At 38.5% G+C, this 20,102-nt stretch overlaps 1 protein-coding gene across 2 annotated transcripts in view; it reads left to right on the top strand.

Annotated features, from left to right (window-relative positions):
* Nucleotides 1-20,102, top strand: part of LOC141434269 (protogenin-like) — a 169,865-nt gene that overhangs the window by 137,204 nt on the left and 12,559 nt on the right. For both annotated transcript variants that reach the window (XM_074096661.1, XM_074096662.1), the window contains exons 11-19: nt 2,452-2,543; nt 3,260-3,335; nt 3,842-4,012; nt 5,570-5,675; nt 6,192-6,335; nt 7,309-7,439; nt 8,730-8,893; nt 9,787-9,895; nt 16,061-16,209. In XM_074096661.1, the coding sequence (XP_073952762.1) occupies nt 2,452-2,543; nt 3,260-3,335; nt 3,842-4,012; nt 5,570-5,675; nt 6,192-6,335; nt 7,309-7,439; nt 8,730-8,893; nt 9,787-9,895; nt 16,061-16,209 (1,142 nt within the window). The remainder of the gene's footprint in view (nt 1-2,451; nt 2,544-3,259; nt 3,336-3,841; nt 4,013-5,569; nt 5,676-6,191; nt 6,336-7,308; nt 7,440-8,729; nt 8,894-9,786; nt 9,896-16,060; nt 16,210-20,102) is intronic.

Genomic DNA, 20,102 nt, shown 5'->3' with positions numbered 1-20,102 from the left:
TCAGTTTAGTTTATCGGAACCAGCGGAATCGGAAACGAAAACGGTACCGGAACCAGAATCGGAGCCTGAGTGATAGAACTAGATGTTAAGGGTAGGTCTACTAAACCTGAGGGTCTATTGCGTAACGTTTCTGACACTCGCGATCACAATCAAATGATAGTTTTCGCATGCAAAAACTGTGATTAGATTGTGATAGCCTTCTGTTTGTGTTTGATGTACGCCGCTCATGTCCAGTCGCCGCGGTAAGCATTGACACAAAGTAACGGAACCGGAACCGAAAGGGATGCTTAATATCAAACGGAAGTTCCGACTTAACGGAACGGAATCAGAGCTCCGTAACATCCCTGGTAGAAACCATTGACATCTATGTACCATCAGCCAAATATGTGGTCTGGAGTTGATAATCGTTTGCATGTCATAAAACAATAATGCTAATAGACGTGTCTGTCAACTTGAAAGTTCGAGTTTAGCGACATTATTCATTTGAAAGGAACTTGTTTAAAAAATGATAGACTACTTATTTGGCTGATGGTACCTTAATGTCGGTGGTAGAAACCAAGGACTGATCCCGGTTTTTTTTCTAGCAGTCATCATCCCAGCCTAATACATATACGTCCCACTGCTGGGCACAGGCCTCCTCTCAGAAAATGAGAGGGCTTTGGTCGTATAGTTAGGCGTGGTATGCCAGGGGCAAGGGCGTAAGACAAAGCACAAAACACAAACAGGACGACAGCGGGTCGGGCGCGGGTCGGGTCTGGAGTCATCATCATCCCAGCCTGTATACGTCCCACTGCTGGGCACAGGCCTCCTCTCAGAACAAGAGGGCTTGGGCCATAGTTCCCACGCGGGCCCAGTGCGGACTGGGAACTTCACATACACCATTGAATTGCTTCGGAGGTTTGTTCAGGTCTCCTCACAATATTTTCCTGCACCGTAAACCTCGTGGTAAAAGCCGGGGTTTGAACCCATGATCCTCTGCTTGAGAGGCCACAGGCCATACCACTAGGCCACCACGGCAAATATAATCAACAAATAGCCTTTCTGTTAATGTATATTTCAACACCAATGTGTGTTGCCAGTGATGACATATGGATCCGAGACTCCGATCCGATGCTTTACTTTAGGCCTTATAAATAGGCTCAGAGTTGCTCAGCGAGCTATGGAGAGAGCTATGCTTGGGGTTTCTCTACGGGACCGAATCAGAAATGAGGAGATACGTAGCCAAGCGAGTCAGCTCGTTGAAGTGGCAATGGGCGGGCCATATAGCACGGAGAGCGGATGGCCGTTGGGGTCGAAAAGTTCTCGAGTGGAGGCCGCGGATCGGCAAGCGCAGCGTAGGACACCAACAAGATGGACGGATGACCTGGTTAAAGCCGCGGGTTCACGGTGGATGCAGGCCGCTGCCAACAGAAGCAACTGGAGGTCTGTGGGGGAGGCCTATGTCCAACAGTGGACGTCCTACGGCTGAGATGATGATGATGATATTTCAACAACACTGATAATTTGGTTTGCCTGTAAGTATGTGGAGCAGGCGTTTTCAACCTTTTGGTTTTAACGGCACACTGTAGTGTGCACTCACACACCTCCACTCCATCCCTTTATATATCATGTACTCTTAGGCTTAAGTTCTCATTAATAAACTAGCCAAGTGTGAGTCGGACTGGCGCGTAGAGTACCTAAAGGGTTCCGCAGAGTACCCATATCATCCTGCGACCCACCATACAACAAAAATTAACTTTTGAAATTTAAATCTTAATGTCTCATAGATAAAGTTGAATTTATTTTTTGTTAATTTGAATGATACAGAAATGAAACTTTATTCCTTTTTCAAAAGATATAAATTCTATTGCTAACAATATGTACTAGTATTATCACTTTGAACCCCAGGAGGATAACATGTATAACATAACAGACAGCGGAGGCTTATTAACCTGTCATCATCATCATTATGTTATCTGAACATTAGTGTTATTAAGTTTAAAGCAAAGTAAGACCCGTTTCTTAAGCCGAGTTTAGACTTGCAAGAAAAATCGTGCAAGTTGCATTACATTGCGGCGTTCGATTGACCACTACGAACTCGTTGGCTTTACGGCCTCGCAATGTAATGCAACTTGCACGGTTTTAAAATTTGGGTTAGCGTAAATAAATCATAATGGGGTTTTCTTCATGACGTGCCATCATCCTCTTCACTCTCATAAAAAACAAATACAACACAATTCACATAATTACAAATAAAACAAAAATTATAAACTTGAAAATAGTACATTTACAATTTTGTTTTGTTTGTACACACACCGTAAGAACACACATAAATCACACAAATCCAATTATCACCACCACACTACACTGACGCGTTTCGAACTCAACCAGATTTCATCACACAGCAACACAACCGTTCACCATACTGCTACCAGATGATTATACCCTTGTAATTATAATTATAAATTCCAGACAAACCTGGCTCGTCTCTGCCCGGCCAGCCCCACAAGAACACCCAAGAAATAGTGACTGTGGCTGAAGCACTGACTCCTTACAAGTTCCAGGTAACGTAACTCTTTAAGTTTCAATTAATCAATAAGTCAATCAATTTATTTATTTAAAAAATGTTCCTACTTTTACAAAAATTACACTGCCACACTAGGTAAGGCCTGTTCTTCTAGTTACCAATTTGATTGTGGGTTAACAAATGTCTAAAAATTTTGAACAATAACTACTTAAATATACATTCATTAAACCATATAGAGAGAGTTATTATTAAATTATATTTAAGCTATCTACTGAACGATCGCACAACAACCCTCGTAAACATTTCTTGTGTAACAGAGTGATCAAGACATGGAACAAACTACCAGAACATGTAGTCTCAGCACTGAATGTGAACCAATTTAAGAACCGGCTCGACCAACACATTAACAATACAAAGAATACTTAACCAAGGAACAGCTAGATACAGGCACCTATCAGTTGCTTGCAACTGCCTGCCTGATAATTTATATAATAATAATAATAATAATAATAATAATATTTGTGAACGAGTACTCAAAACTTAATTTTAACACTAGTTTAAGTTTGGGTAGGTAAGTAGTAAATCAATCAGGCAATACTTCGCGGACGTCCTTATCCCTAAGCTAACCTTAAATCTGTACAAAACATATTTTAGCCTTGTTTATTTCTATTATTTTATCTACACTACACCACATTATTGTTTATCTAAACGCGAATTGTTAGAGCATGTAATATTTTGTTATTTGTCCCGCAGGTTCGTGCATACATACAATCAATGAAGAACATGGCAACAGATTTTTCTGAAGGCGTGGTATGCCAGGGGCAAGGAGGTAAGACAAAGCACAAAACACAAACAGGACGACAGCGGGTCGGGCGCGGGTCGGGTCTGGAGTGCGGCGGGCCTATTTATATGTGGCTGTATTGATTACACCGACAGCGGGCGGGTGACGCGATGTGACGGATGTCGTTCATACACAGCCACGTAAATAAGCCCTTCGCACTCCCGACCCGACCCACTGCCGACCCGCTGCTGTCCTGTGTGTGTTTTGCGCTTATGTAATAAAGTTTGACCAAGGGTATATTGTTACCCCCGAACATGAATCTAGAGAGGTGTTCGAATCCTGGTGAGGACACTTTTATGACTATTTGACTTAAATAGACTACAACCAGAACACACAGAGGTCCGAGCCCGGATTTGAATCCACGATTCTCTGCTTGATAGTCCACAGGTGAAACCACTAGGCGTATTGGCTGTCCAAAAATGTAACAACCCTGGAAAATCTCGGAATCTTATGCTTTTCGTGGATTCAAATATTTTCATTTATATTTATTTCAGTACCTATCAAGCTAGTGAAGCTGGATACCAACTCGGTACTGGTGTCCTGGCAAAAGTTCTCCACGGAGAACCCTGGGGTGGTGGAGTGGCTGCTGCAGTCGCGGTTCCAAGATGCGGATTTGGTGCAGAACGTTACCCTAGACGCTGATGCCACCAATTACACTCTCACAAGTAGGTTACGACACTTGTTTTTCTTCCTTTTCACCAACTCAGATTAGCACTGATAGGTACAGTCGAACCATTTGATTACTGACTCACCGTAGAACGCTCTCATAGTAAGTGAAATTATAATGAATTCCCTTATAATTATCAAGCAATTTTTTTTTTCTACGAAAAGTTTGCAGTGGGTCACGATTCAGTTGGTTCGATAGTAGGTACAGTCAACGTCACAAATAAGTGATCACTTTGTACCTTTTTTTTAATATCTATATTTCTACGTATAATATTTTATTTATTCACAACACAAGATACAGTAATATGATAGGAAACAAAATTAATAAAAACTACATAAATATACCAAACTATAAAAAGAAAACACCATCTACGAGGCCCTCCTGCGGCATAGACCCCAACACATTACCTTTATTGCGGCATTACCTCTCTGTACAGTTAGAGAAATTCGCTGGGAGAGGTAAGCGCCAGCTCTGGGGTCTCCTGAGGTCTCTATCAGCCGGGACGAGAAGGCCCCCATGAAGGCCCTCGTGTCAGCCGACCAGGGACCCATTGTCTCCACTGCGAGCGCCGCAAACTCATAGTCCTTTAAAAGAGAAGAGTGTTTGCGGCGCTTGAGAACTTGGGCCTGGTCAGCTGCAGCCCCGGCTTGTGAGCGCGTTGCCTGAATGTGGGACTGCGCGAAAGTACTGTACCTTGTCACTTTAACGTCATGTTTGAAAAGCCATACGGAATTTGTGTAACGACTGAATGCGACAAGGTACAGAAATGATCACTGTAAATGCACAATGGAGGTTTCTTGCCGGGTTAAATATCGCTAGATGGCGTTAGTATCGTGAGTTCCGTTTCACGTTACGGTCTTGCTTTTGATTGGCTCTTTTAATTATTTAAGCAATCTCAAACGTGATGCAAATGCCTTCTTCTTCTTCTTCTCTTTTAAAATATGGCTTTTCTGTCCTAATTAATAGGACAATTTCGCCAGTGTCAAGGTAAACTCTCGTTGAGAGGGACGTTGTACGGTGATTGTAGTTTTTGCAACTTGATAGTAAAATTCCAGAAACCACGTGGAGACAACTTGCGCATTAAAAAATGTTAGACACGAGAGCAATACCTATAGAATTTTGGGATCACTGTTCAAGTTAATCGCCGCATAAAACACTATCAAAATTATACTTCAACTAGCTAAAGAAACAGAAATAGCAAAATTAGATATTGTCTACATCCGCCATCTTCGAATGCTACAAATCGAATCGATGCAAATGTCAAAGTTGACAAACGGACTTCACTGTAGGTACTACAGTCCGTTCGTGTTAAAGAGCCGAGTTTAGACTTGCAAGAAAATCGTGCAAGTTGCATTACATTGCGGCGCTAATTGACCTCTACCACAGAATAAGTAATAGTACAAGTACCTCTACGAACTCGTTGGCTTTACGGTCAATGTAATGCAACTTGCAAGATTTTTCTTGCAAGTCTAAACTCGGCTTAAGAATGCAGTGAGTCATCAATGTCCGTCGGCGTCTGCGCAAGCATTTATAAACCTATCATGTTTTGTTTCAGTTCCCTCGGATGGTATCTTGGAAGTCCGCGTCCTGGGCACGCGCAGCCTGCCGTGGCTGCAGCAGAACTTGACGCACGTGCCTTGGTACTCCGCCACCGACTCTGGGTGAGGTTCTGGTCGCCAAATCACGGATTAATCCACCATTTAATTAAATCGTATCACACTACAAGTACACCACTCATCATCATCAGCCGGAAGATGTCTACTGCTGAACAAAGGCCTCCCCCTTAGAACGCCACAATGAATGACGACTATCCACTTGCATCCACCGGTTTCCCGCAACTCCTACGATGTCGTCAGTCCACCTGGTGGGAGGCCTGCCAACGCTTCGTGTTCCGGTTCGCGGTCGCCACTCGAGGAGTTTTCTCCCCCAACTGTTATTTGTTCTTCGAGTCATGTGGCCCGCTCATTACCATTTCAACTTGGATATTTTTCCAGCTATGTCGGCGACTATTTAGTTCTTTGACGAATTTCCGTATTCCGGATTCTATCCCGCAAAGAAACTCCAAGCATAGCTCTCTCCATAGCTCGTTGCGTGACTGAGTACACTACTACACCTGTCTTAACCATTCTAAACCAAACATACAACACATTACAATATTAGTATGTATTTGTTGACAGCGACGGTGTCTCAGCCCCTCGAGACCTGGAGGTGACCCAGATCACGGCGCACGGCTTCTCCATGCGCTGGGAGACCGACCAGCCCCAGAAACACTTCCTGGTCTGCGTCACCAAGGTCGAAGGCATCGAAGAGTGCCAGCTCAGGTCAGCAGCTGGACATAAAGTCTTTTAGGACCGTATAGCCCACGGGCGTCGCCATCCGATAATCAAGGGGGGGGGGGGGTAGTAAAAGTATAAGAGGATGGGAAAAGTATGTACATTGGAGAGATTATGAAGCAAGTGAAAATTTTAACGTATACTAATACGTGATCTTGTATGACAGTACATCAACATTCACAAACAATAGAGGCTACCTTTTTTTGATTTTCTAGGGGGGCGGGAGGAGCAGAGCTATATACCTCTAACGCCGACGGAGTCAAGTTTAGATAGAAGGGCAGGAATATGTACAGTGTCAAAAGCCTTTTGCAAATCAAGAGAAACACCTACGCATTTAAGACCCTGATCAAGAGCGGTTGTGATGTGAGAGGCGAGATCGATACCGATACCGTATTGCTGAGCGGACATAATATTGTTTATCTACATGCATATCATAACTTCGCTATTATATGTTCAGAAACGACTATCAAATGGCCTTTATTAAGAAACCTGGTATCTGCGGGTGCATCTTAATGTTCACATTAAAGTACAGTGCATCTTAATGTTTACATTAAAGTATCGGTAATACTTTTTTTAACAATGCATATCTGTACATATTGTAGAAAACTTATGACATGCATGTAGATAATAATAATTATTATAAATAAAACTTTAGTTTTTTATTATCTGTTTTATTTAAGCTTTGGTAGGTACTTCAAACTAGTTATCAGTAACACTAACTTAAAAATACAGGCCATATCTGAACATATTATAGAAAACTTATGATATGCATGTAGATAAAGTTATGTATGCGGCTATACATAATTAGGCATTAAAACACTCGTGTGATCTTATTATGAAACTCGCCTTCGGCTCGTTTCATAAAACCACACTCGTACTTTAATGCCTCTCATTATGCACCAGCCACATAAATAACTATTTAGTGCCAAATACGCCATTGACTGTGTTTTTTTTTTAACAGTGACACCAACTCAATAACGATAGAGAACCTCCAGCCATCCAGCGAGTACGAGGTGCGAGTGCAGACCAAGGTCCCCGGGAGGGAAGCGGCAGAGGCTACCCTCTCGTACCACGTGGTCACTATTCCGGAAGGTAAATGACCGTTATGTATTTATTATTTAACCGCAGGTAAAGTCGCATTCACGTTTATGTGTCGTGTTGTGTCGTGACACATCAGAACGGTATCGGTTTCATACATTTTATATGGTTGCGTTCACATTTAACTGATGCAGTGTGTTTTAACGGCTTGTGTTGTCGTTTCATCATTTAAGCTATAGAGAGGGAGAGAGACAGAGAGCATCACAACACAACACGACATATACATGTGAATGCGGATTAAGACGTCCACCAACGAGATGGATAGACGACCTGGTTAAAGCCGCAGGTTCACGGTGGATGCAGGCCGCTTCCAACCGAAGCAACTGGACGTCCAACAGTGGACGTCCTGCGGCAGAGATGATGATGATGATAAATTATTTACTTATTTTTCCATATGAGTACACTTCCAACTACATATTACAGGATCTTAAAATTGAAGTTTAATTGATTTTAGAATTTTAGAATTTTTCTGAATATTTTAAAAATACACTAAGGGGCTGTTTCACTGTCCATTGATTAGTGTTAACTGACGGTTAAATGTGATGCCGTCTCTATTTGTTTTGTTCGAATAGACGGAGACGGCATCACATCGTCGGTTAACACTAATAAACAGCCCCTAAATCTTAATATAAATTAAGCTAAAACTACGAAGTAAATGCATTACCTCTCTGAACTGCTATCCCAAGTCTTTGACTTTGAGAGAGGAAAGTACCAACCTTGGGGTTGCCTGAGGCCACCAAACCTAAAATTAAATGACCTAAAGGCGTATTGGCGCACCCAAAAATGTAAATATTAGACTTCGTTGAGCAAAAGTTCTTGCTAATTAAAACGAATAATATTAAATGAGGGCTATCGTTTTATGTCTCACTAGATGGCGCACTGTTGCGTGAGGTTTTTAAGTATGGCTTTCAAAGTCTGTTATTACGGGCGTGAAAACAAAGTTTAGATTAAAATCATATTTAATACACCTTAAAACCGTAGCATAAAAATATCGAGCATGCCACAGTGTTGTAAAGTCCCTGTTTTGTTCGGAAAAAAGGGAGGACAAAGGTTTCCGAAAGACAAAACTGTCTCAAAACACAGACATTTATTGCCCTGGAACGCATATTTGCCATAATTAATTTCAGATATTGCAAAATATTCACAAAATTATTCTAATTATAAATAAACCCGCGTAGCTCACCCAAAAACTATGAGATTTGACATTTCGGAGACTCACGCTACACTAGCGCCTCTAGCGGCGAATTCATTCGCGATAGCCCTCATTGAAACAATTTGTACCAGGGCCGCATCACTTCAAAGACGTCACCCACAAGTTCATCAACGCGAGCACGCTGCGCGTGTCGTGGGGCGGCGCGCCCGGCCGCTACGCTGTCAAACACACGTCGGACGTCCACAAGCCCATCGAACAGTGGTCGCTCGTCACCACCATGGGGAATACTGTGCTCGTGAGTACTAGCTATGGTCAAGGACTTTAATTCATGCGCCATCATGGAACCATTTCACAGTAAACGTCATAGTGACATCGCCAAAGGTTCCAAGGTGGCTCATTATAGTCCTTGACCGTATGTACTAGTCCCTTTTGCTAGCTGCGACCCTAGTGGGTTTTGTCACAAAAAAGTGTGTTCGTGTCTGTGGGTCTGTGTGTATCTATAAGTTTGTGTGTGAATGTCTGTGAATCTGTGTGTTTGTGAGTCTGTGTAAGACTGTCTGTGAGTATTTGTGTGTGGAATAAATTTTGTCAAGAAAAAGTACGATATGTGTGTGTGTTTGTAGTGTGTGTAGTTTGTCAAGAGTTTTAAGGTGCGGCCACATGCAGTCGCTCATCGCTCGTTTGTAGCGATAAATCTGGTCACTTGATCCCATTTTGAATGTGATTTAGAATTTCCCGGGACTCAAAAAAGTAACGTCAAGTCGGCGCTTCAAGCAGCAGCGACACGATAGCTGCTTGCAGCAATGATCTTGGTCTTGGAAGCTGATTTCTTAATCTCATTTAGTAGCAGTCGTGGCAGTGGTACAAATAAAAGAAATTGGAGTGAATGAAAAAAATACAGTGTTTTTTCCGAAATTTAAGGTTTTTTTTTTAGCGATAAAGCTCACCATTTTCAGCTCTATCGCTAAATGTCACGTGACCAAATTTATCTCTGGAAACGAGCGTCGAGCGACTTGCTTATGGCCGCGCCTTTATGTTTCGGTTGATAACTTTTTTTCGATGCGTTTGGTAGATGCTCAAAGCGTAACAAAACACGTCATGTGGAACGGAAAATTTCCGTTAAAAAATCTAGCAAAAAAAGGTAACACTCAACAAGGTAACGTAGTAACGAGGTAACGCTGTTTCCAGATAACGGGTGTCCAGCCGGGAGAGACGACGTTCCTGATGGTGACCGGGTTTGAGCCGCCGGCGCAGAGTCAGATTATCACAGTGCCGCCTATCATAAACAACGAACCAGGTCAGTATCACTAATAATAAAAAAATAAAAAAATCTAATTTAGTGAATCGCGGCGCGGCAGACCGAGACGGAGGTGGCGGGACGACTTGGACGCATTCAGAAACGACTGGCAAAACTTAGCTGCCGACAGGGGAAGTTGGAAGTCCGAGGGAGAGGCCTTTGCCCAGCAGTGGGACATAGAAAATGGCTAACGAAAAAAAAAAATTAGTGAATCAGGCGTTACTTTGCGGAGGTCAAAGCAAAGTAATTGTTTACATTATATTTCAATAGAATTAAACTAAACTAATATTTCGTAATTATTGTGTCTGTTAAGTTTTGTGAATGAACTCGTAGAGGGTTCGAAACGGGTTAGAATTCTGTGCTGTTTGTGACAGTCGAACTGTGTGACATTTATTGTTTTATGCGGAAGAGGGAGAATGGTTCTGCACGGTAATATGTGTGTTGCGCAGACGCAGCTGTGGTGCACGGTTCGGAGAAGCAAGGTAAATATTGTAATAATGGTAATAATGATACATCGTCTTTTTAGGGTTCCGTACCCAACGGATGCCAACGGAACCCTATTACTGAGACTTCGCTGTCTGTCTGTCCGTCCGTCCGTCCGTCTGTCACAGGGCTCTATCTCTTGAGTCATAATAGTTAGACACTTGAAATTTTCACAGATTATGTATTACTAAAACAGAAAAAAAATAAATATTTAACGTGTGTAAACGTAAACCACCATATTTATTTATTTTATGTTTGTGCCAAATAAATAACACTAAATACTAATAAACGGTAAACGTGATTTTTTGCCGTTTTTTGCTTGATATTAATAACGACAACAGGTAGCTTGAAATATTCACAGAATATTTAGTTGTATAATCACTTTAAAAATAAATAATTCAATTAAAATAAAATAAATATTTAAGGGGGGCTCCTATCCCATACAACAAAATTGTTTTTTTTGCCGGTTTTTTGTTAATGTCTAATGTTGTATAGATAATGGTACGGAACCCTTCTTGCGCGAGTCCGACTCGCACTTGGCCGATTGTTATTTACGTTAACTTCTACATTGGTACTACACACCTTGTTATTTTTAATTTCCGTTAACTTTAAGGGGACAATCTACAGGTCAAATGAAGTTAATTTCTGTATGACACTAGTGGCCTAACTCTTACTGTTTAAAAGATAATCAAGATAAGATAATTAATTATTAGCAGTAAAATAGAGCAAACGTCGTTATGACGTTTTTTCAAAGTCCGTAACTAATCCGTTTTTAATTCATACATATTTAGCAAAAGAAAGTTTAACATGTGGATTTTTGGATTCGTCATGTCTGTCCGTCCGTATGTCACAGCCACTTTTTTCCGAAACTATAAGAACTTGGTAAGTAGATGTATTCTGTGAACCGCATTAAGGTTTTCACACAAAAATAGAAAAAAAAAACAATTGTGGGATATCTATGGATAGGTCTTCAAAAATGATATTGAAGTTTCTAATATTTTTTTTTTCTAAACTGAATAGTTTACGCGAGAGACACTTCCAAATTGGTAAAATGTGTCGTCCCCCCCCTTTAACTTCTAGAATAAGAGAATGATAAAACTAAAAAAAAAATATATGATGAACATTACCATGCAAACTTCCACCGAAAATTGGTTTGAACGAGATCTAGTAAGTAGTTTTTTTAATATGTCATTTATAAATCGTAAAGTAAAGGAAACTTTTATATTATGTTACTTGCTGCTACGGAACCCTTCATGGGCGAGTCCGACTCGCACTTGGCCGCTTTTTTGATTTTTCTCTTATGTCTCACGTCAATGTCACTTGCCAAGTTTGTTTATTTTACAATACGGTATTTGACAACTCCTGATTTTGCCATATCTTAATATTATTATGAAAATATAGATATACAGACAGTGTTTAGCGAAGAGAAAATTTAAATCGGTTGAAAATTGGACTTATAGTGATTTTTTGAAAAATCTATATACCTGTCTCTTTCTCAAACGCTTTTCTCTATGCAGCAAGTATGGCGGTACTGGCGTGTGACGTCACATGCCAGTATGTCTTTCTCTGTCTGATCTTGAATTTCAAACCTTTATAACTTTGTTATTTGTAAAGGTAGCTTAAAAATTGTTTTTCTATTCGATAACAGGCATTGTGTAGTTTTAATTTCTAAAACATATACAAAATAGTCAAATACCGTATTTAACTATTAACAATGAATGTAAAACTGTAGGTATTAAGTTTTTAAGTTAGGTAGTTAGTTTATAGTTAAGTTTTATTTATGGTTATTTTTTCTTAATATGTGTTTTCTCTTTATTAATAAAAAAATGGTTTATTAATTACGTACCTACAATATTAAAATATAAGCATGAATTTTTATTTTATTTTATCAAAGACAAAGAAGTTAATTATCTGGTAATTCATATTAATGAACTGACCCGTTCTGCCGAACTTGAGGGAAATAAAAATAACACGGTGTACAAGTCTTTATTTTCAAAAGGACTATGTAATTGTGGCAGATATTATCTTTCGAAATATAGAATGAAATAAAAAGCAGTCAAGCAACCCAGTTTTTTGAATGCGAAAAGGTGTGAGATCTCATCTTAAATTAAAATTAAGTTAGCTTAGTTAGTGTCTATGGAAGCACCTGTTATCTAATCTGTCATACCTACATAACACGTTATACAGTCACTGATAAAACGTGTGCATTCCTAATTTCTGTGGCAGCTGGTGCCAAAGAAATGAGAATTTCCAAAAGAAATTAAATAACCGTTGCAGTTTTCCCTTAAAACTAAACCCAAATCAAATTATATTCATATTATTATTTTGAGATAGTTCTATAATTTGGTTACAGATTCAGCCGTGCCATCAGACATCGCGAAAAAAGCTTATCAAAGTAAAATCCAAAACAGGTTAAATTCTTGTTAGATATTTCATTTTTAATGCTGCTATTTTTACAACCTATTTATGTAATTGAATGTACTTGTGTTATCATTCTATTCATTTAATTGTCCTGTACCTACCTAATTCCAAGTCACTAATTTTTTTGACCGCAACCGAAAAAAAACAACGGCAATGTTACTACAGAAGATTTTTAAAACTTAGTTCTTGCTAACTACAGAGGGATAGCAACGTTATGTAGATTTAGGTATTTTATAATAAATATTAATTAGCAACCACACACATCGTTTTATTTAATTCAAAGTAAAAAAATTATATGATGTAAACTTGACCCCTTTCCCATTTATCCCAACCCCGTAGGTGTCGGATGTTCTCAGCTAAGAATATTATTACAGAATAGTGAGAATTTTCCTATACCCATTCCAGTGAGAACAGACGGGAATGTGTTTTATTTTGTACAATAAAGAAATAACAAGGAAAAGCAATAAATACTATGTAACATCCTAGACTAAAACTATTTATAAACTAAACTATGTTACATCATCATCCCGGCCTATATACGTCCCACTGCTGGGCACAGGCCTCCTCTCAGAACAAGAGGGCTTGGGCCGTAGTTCCCACGCGGGCCCAGTGCGGATTGGGAACTTCACACGCACCATTGAATTGCTTCGCAGGTTTGTGCAGGTTTCCTCACGATGTTTTCCTTCACCGCAAAGCTCGTGTTTAAACTATGTTACAAAATTAGGGAATTAGGAATTTCAGGATACGAAAATCTGAAAAATACTCGAAAACCTAGTAGCTATAATTCCGAAATTTATTGTTTTTTTTTACTGGTATATTTCGAATCTCTCTTCCATATTTCCTTTTTTTTTCATTTTCAAGTGTTTGGCCATATAATATTATAAACTGCTCAATAATCCTAGTTATTTCAAACAGATATATGTTATTTTACATTTTCAGTTTTTCTAAGTTTGTTGTTTCATATAGAAAAAATGACAAATAAAAGTGTAATTAAGTAAAAAAGGAAGAACGTCCGCTTGATATTATACGTCAAATTAGATAAATGACGATTTTAAATACATCAATATAAGGAAAGTTATCCATTGAGAATATTCTCGAAAATGGAATCATGATCATGCCCCATGTTAAAGTTGTCAAAATTGATAAGGCCAAAAGAAATAATAATCATTTGTACCGCTTCCATTTTGAACTTAATATATGTACCTATAATACACAAAATTAAATTCAGGCTTATTTAATTTATGATCAAAAGTGGTTGTAATTATTTCGTCAAAATTCATTTTTGAACGTTATACATTCTTGGAACTATTGCGACCCCTTTTCACTTTCCTTGACAAAGTGCAGCACTAGCACAAACAGTAAACAGTTTTTTTTAGTATCCTAAATCCGTAAGATGCAATAATATCATATTATTTCAATTATTTTTTTGGAAATATAGCGATGTAAATATGTTATTTTGTTACTAAAATATATGTCATGTTTTCTATAGGTACTAATACTCTTTTAACTTCTCATGCTCGTAAAGTTCGTTTTTATCTAGGCGACATAAAATGACTTTTTATGCTCTAGTGCATAAAATAAAATCTTCGTCTAAGACCAAGGTAATCAGGTGTGAACAGCCACAAACAAAAAAGTTTCTACATATTTCTTTAATAATTTTTAATTTATATAAAACTAAAAATCAATCAAATCAATCAAAATAAATCAATAAAATAAAAAAAAAAAACAATTTTTTAATAATGCATAAAAAATAAAAGTACATAGAAAGTGCATAATTGTTTCCACTGTTGCTATTTTATTTCCTCGCAATCTAAGTGAAAAGCAGAGTTTAAAACTCGAGCATTAAACCCATTTTCCCCTCGACGTGTCTATCCACCCTCGCCGTACCGGCTCGGGTGGCTATATGAACGTCTTGGCTAAAATGGCTCGTTTTATGCTCTCGTTGTACAATCTACTATTGGTCATAATCCGTCATGGCCACAAAATATAAAGAGAACTGTTGTCATGGCGGTTTGCGCTAGTGTCGCCCCCTGCGCAGAGACATGTCTGCATATTTACTTGCATTCTCTCTTATGCTTATTCCCCTTATGGTGGCATTAAGTCTTGGGCCAGCGTTAGTTCCAACGACATCGTTGCGGTTAATTCTGAAGTTATCACCGCACGCACTAGGCCTATTGAACAATTAATTAATTAAATAGTTTTAAAACATAATAAAATAATAATTAGCACAACGTTTAACAATGAAATCAAAATTCATAGTAAAATAAAATAAATTTAATTATGTAAGGATTTAACATGTCAAATTTAAAATAAATTGCACTAGAATAGGTAGGATGTCATATACGTTATGTCAATCCAATTTATGGGAAGTGTAAACAAACCGATTTCATCAAAAAATCTTGTATAAACGCCAACTGGATCGAATCAATAACCGATTCATCAATGATTCGTGTCTTTTAACTAGAAGTCTAATCACTTTTTTCACCAAAATTAACTTGATTTCAATATTTAATTTTCATTTGAAAAATCTTCGTCAAAATCTGACGTTATTTCTTGAATGAAACTCGTGTATAATCTGTAATAGCATAGACTAGTGTAGAGATGGTGGAAAATTTGACATTTTAAAAATCGATTTATACTCGAATGAATAAGCGATTATTATTTATTTACCTTAAAATTACAAAATAGTTACTGCTTTTATAATTGAATAAAATCTAGTAGTATTTGGAATAATAATTAATAATATAATAGTCTTTGGGATAAAGTAATAACAGTCTTTGGAATTCAATCTAGTATTGTAAATAAAAAAATAGACAAAAACACTGTGATCTATCCAATTAATAAAATAATCGATTTACTAAACAGATTAAGTATTTTGCAATAGGTTCTAGGTTTTCACATCATTAAATGTCTGTGGTCGGGTTAATGTCGTCATTGTTTACTTTCAATAAATTGGATTTACATAACGTATAAATGGCAAATAAATGGCTATTTTTATTAATATAAATAATGATTTCATTTCAAAAGAGCAATAGATACAAATATAAAATATAATGAGTCATTTGAGGCATTTCAATTCATAATTTCTACCCAGGTACACATGATGGAACCATCTGTTCTATCAGCGATTACCTTCAGTATCCTGTTATAGCTTTGGTGGTAGTAATCCGGTTCGATACTACCAAGCAATATGAAGTTAACGGAAATAAAACGCGGCGTGTTCTACGATTATGATTGTAATAATGACTTTATTTGTTGCAGATGCTGTAGACTTATCTTACGTGTACACGAGTAACGGGGTCACAGTGTCGTGGTCTGGAGTGGGGCCCCGCGTCGTGCGATTTGCGCAGAACATCACGCGGCCGCTGGAGGCATGGCGGGTTGTCAACGTCACCGAAAATCACGTGCAGGTCTGTTGATAAACCTGTGACCACAGATTACATGAGTTACTGCGCAATAGCTTTTTTTTTTTTTTTTTATTCGAATGGATGGCAAACGAGCATGTGGGTCTCCTGATGGTAAGAGATCACCACCGCCCATAAACATCAGCAACACCAGGGGTATTGCAGATGCGTTGCCAACCTAGAGGCCTAAGATGTGATACCTCATGTGCCAGTAATTTCACCGGCTGTCTTACTCTCCACGCCGAAACACAACAGTGCAAGCACTGCTGCTTCACGGCAGGATTAGCGAGCAAGATGGTGGTAGCAATCCGGGCGGACCTTGCACAAGGTCCAACCACCGGTATTAGCGAGCAAGATGGTGGTAGCAATCCGAAAGCTGCTATAAGTGTGCCACTGACAGCCGATTTTTTTAACGCGCCAAGGCGCGTGGCAAAAGTCTTGCGCCAATCAGCCACCGACAGCCAAAGAGGATGAAAATTAAAAAAAATGTTTTCCATCTGATATACTTGCACAAGTACCCATTTTCGATCATAAGCGGAGCGGAATCAGTTTAACTTGCAACAATCAAATTCATAGACGTTTGGTGGTAGTACTTCAATGCAGTGCAGCTGATCGATGTATGTTAAACTGAGTACGTGCGGATTCACTTCTCTTGCCGTGGATCGACGATCTGTCGAACGGAGAGCCCAGTGGCTATAGAACGACTACGGGGCTTGAGATTCCGGGTTCGGTTCACGGGCGGGGCAGATATTTGTTTGAAAAATACGAAGGTTTGTAATCGACTCTTTGGTATACGTTATGCCTATTCAATTTATTAAAAGTGTAAACAAACCAAATTCTTGTATAAACACCACTGGATCGAATCAATAACACATTTATCTATAATTCGTGTCTTTTAACTAGATGTCTAATCACTTTTTTCACCAAAATTCACTTGATTTCAATATTTATTTTTCATTTGAAAAATCTTCGTTAAAATCTGACGTTATTTCTTGATTGAAACATGTGTATAATCTGTAGTAGCATAGACTAGCGTAGAGATGGTGGAAAATTAGACATTTTAAAAATCGGTTAATGCGCGGATGAATAAGCGATTTTTATTTACTTTACTTAAAATTAAAAAATAGTTACTGCTTTTATAATTGAATAAACAGTCTTTGGAATTAAATCAAGTATTGTAAATAATAAAATAGACAAAAATACGTTGATCTATTCAATTAATAAATAATCGATTTACTGAACAGATTAATTATTTTGCAATAGGTTCTAGGTTTTCGCATCACTACAATGTCTATGGCCGGGTTAATGGCGTCTTTGTTTACGCTTGTCATAAATTGGATTGGAATACAATATATAACCTTAAGGCCGCCATTAGGGGTGTGGGGAGCTCCAATAGAGAGATCTCTCTCCAGGCGGGTGTTATGCCTGGGGACCGAAGTCCGAAGGAAGAGCGTCGGAACTTGTATATATGCGACCGCGTTGAGAAACTTCGATAGCGCGATGTAGAACATGGTCGGAGTTTCTATTGTTGTTCACTAGATGGCGCTAGGAGTCGCTACAGGGGGAATAATAATAATACAATATATAAAGTTTGAATGTAGCTGTCATTTTAACCATGTTTATCCGTTACCTAGTACAGTCACCTGCACATTATATCAGCCACATTAATATCTGCCACAGCGGAACGTGCAAAAACATCTGACACGTCTTAGCAGGCCTAGAAATAGAGTCACATCAGATATACTGGTCCTCAAATGTATGCAGTAATAGATAATTTTGTATGTAGTGTGGCAAACTTGCACGCTGTGTTGTGTCAGATATATTGGTGCTGGTCGGGGTGCCCATAACACGAGCTTTGCTTACTTTACCTTTGAGACTAGGTCAATGAGGGCTATCGCGAATGAATTCGCCGCTAGAGGCGCTAGTGTAGCGTGAGGTTTCCGAAATGTCAATCTCATACCCAAAGAGCTACGCGAGTTTATTTATAATTAGAATAATTTTGTGAATATTTTTTTAATTATGGCAATTATGCGTTACGGGGCTATGAATGTCTGGTTTTGAGACAGTTTTGTCTTTCGGAAACCTTTGTCCTCCCTTTTTTCCGAACAAAACGGGGACTATGCAACACTGTGGCATGCTCGATATTTTTATGGTACGGTTTTAAAGTGTATTAAATATGATTTTAATCTAAACTTTGTTTTCACGCCCGTAATAACAGACTTTGAAAGCCATACTTAAAAACCTCACGCAACAGTGCGCCATCTAGTGAGACATAAAACGATAGCCCTCATTAGTGGCAAGTGTCCCGTGATAAATAAATAAATATCACGGGACACTTGACACCAATTGACCTAGTCCCAAACTAAGCAAAGCTTGTACTATGGATAGGTACTAGGCAACGGATAAACATACTTATATAGATAGGTACATACTTAAATACATATTAAACATCCAAGACCTGAGAGCAAACATACGTATTATTCATACAAAAGTTTGTTAGATTATTTTCCTATAATCCTTTTTTCTTTGTAGCAAATTTTCATTTCGCTTTTTTTCACGAAAGCAATATTTCCAAGTCTGCTTTTTTAATGAAGCTTATTTTCACATTCGCGTTTTTTCTGAGTCGCATTTTTTCCAGTCGCGTTTTTCCCCAATCCCAATCGAAACAGAAACAGTGTCGATGGAGCCCTGGTATCACCTAGCTCCTGTTTCCCATCGAGTCTTATGTATCCCAATACTAAACCACAAAACCAGGCTTAACGGCTTATAGGTAGGTTTAGGTTATGTTAGTTTTGCATCGGCCCGAAGGGCCAAAACCACCCAAGATAGGAGCTCCGTCGAGACTGTTTCTGTACCGATTGGGATTGGGGAAAAACGCGACTGGGGAAAAATGCGACACAAAAAGAATGCGAATGTGAAAATAAGCTTCATGAAAAAAACAGGCTTGTAAAAATAAAATTCGTGAAAAAAAGCGAAATTAAATTTTGCTGCAAAGAAAAAAATATTATGGGAAAATAATCTAACAAATCGCCATCCGGTATTCTGATATTTATTTATTTTTTAGAACGCTCATCGTATATACAGGACGATTCACGAGAGCTGGCATGAATGGATTGAATGAGTGAATGAATGTGTATTACCTATTTGGATACACTTCACAAATGTGAAAATATCATGCATCTGTCATTTTCCTACAAAAATGTCTAAGTGACTTTCGTTCTATTCATTCATTCTAGCCACTGATGTATTAAACTGTAGATACACATTGCCAAACAAAATCCCCATCAAAGAATGTCCGAACTATTTATTTGTTTGTGTAACAAATAAAATCATCACCCAAACAAATTAATTAAAAGAATACGTGACGAAATTTGAACCTAGTCTTTACTAAGTTACAGTTGAATTTCGCTAGCGGCCATATTCCACAATTAATAAAAATATTTACGTGTGCGTAGAAACACTGATCCCACCACACAAACAAATAGAAAGATTACGTGACGAAATTTGAACCTAGTCTTTACTCTATTACAGTTGAATTTCGCTAGCGGCAAAACTCCACAACGCTTGACACTTGACAGCTAACTCCACAATTTCACATACGCATGCTCGAATATGAATGTAAGCCTTATCAGAAAAGGCAGAGGGATTAATTTCACTTGCTACATTGAAGGCGACGTTGCAAGATTGCTTGGATGAGTTTGACGTTTCTTAAGACGGACGAATTTAGGTTGTAGAACAAAGAATGCATACGAGCTTTCGGAGAGGACTTTCGTAATAAAAAGTTTTTGTCAATTAAATTTTAAAAAATTTGAAAGGTAACTTTTAAGCTAATTTTCTTTAGTCCAAATGTTAACCCGTTTTTGAGATAATCTATATACAGCCGGATTAAGATTATTTGA

Source organism: Choristoneura fumiferana, chromosome 13 (assembly GCF_025370935.1).
Source record: "Choristoneura fumiferana chromosome 13, NRCan_CFum_1, whole genome shotgun sequence".
NCBI lineage: Eukaryota > Metazoa > Arthropoda > Insecta > Lepidoptera > Tortricidae > Choristoneura > Choristoneura fumiferana.
The sequence above is the reverse complement of the archived record's forward strand: the minus strand, read 5'-3'. Positions and strand labels throughout refer to the sequence as shown.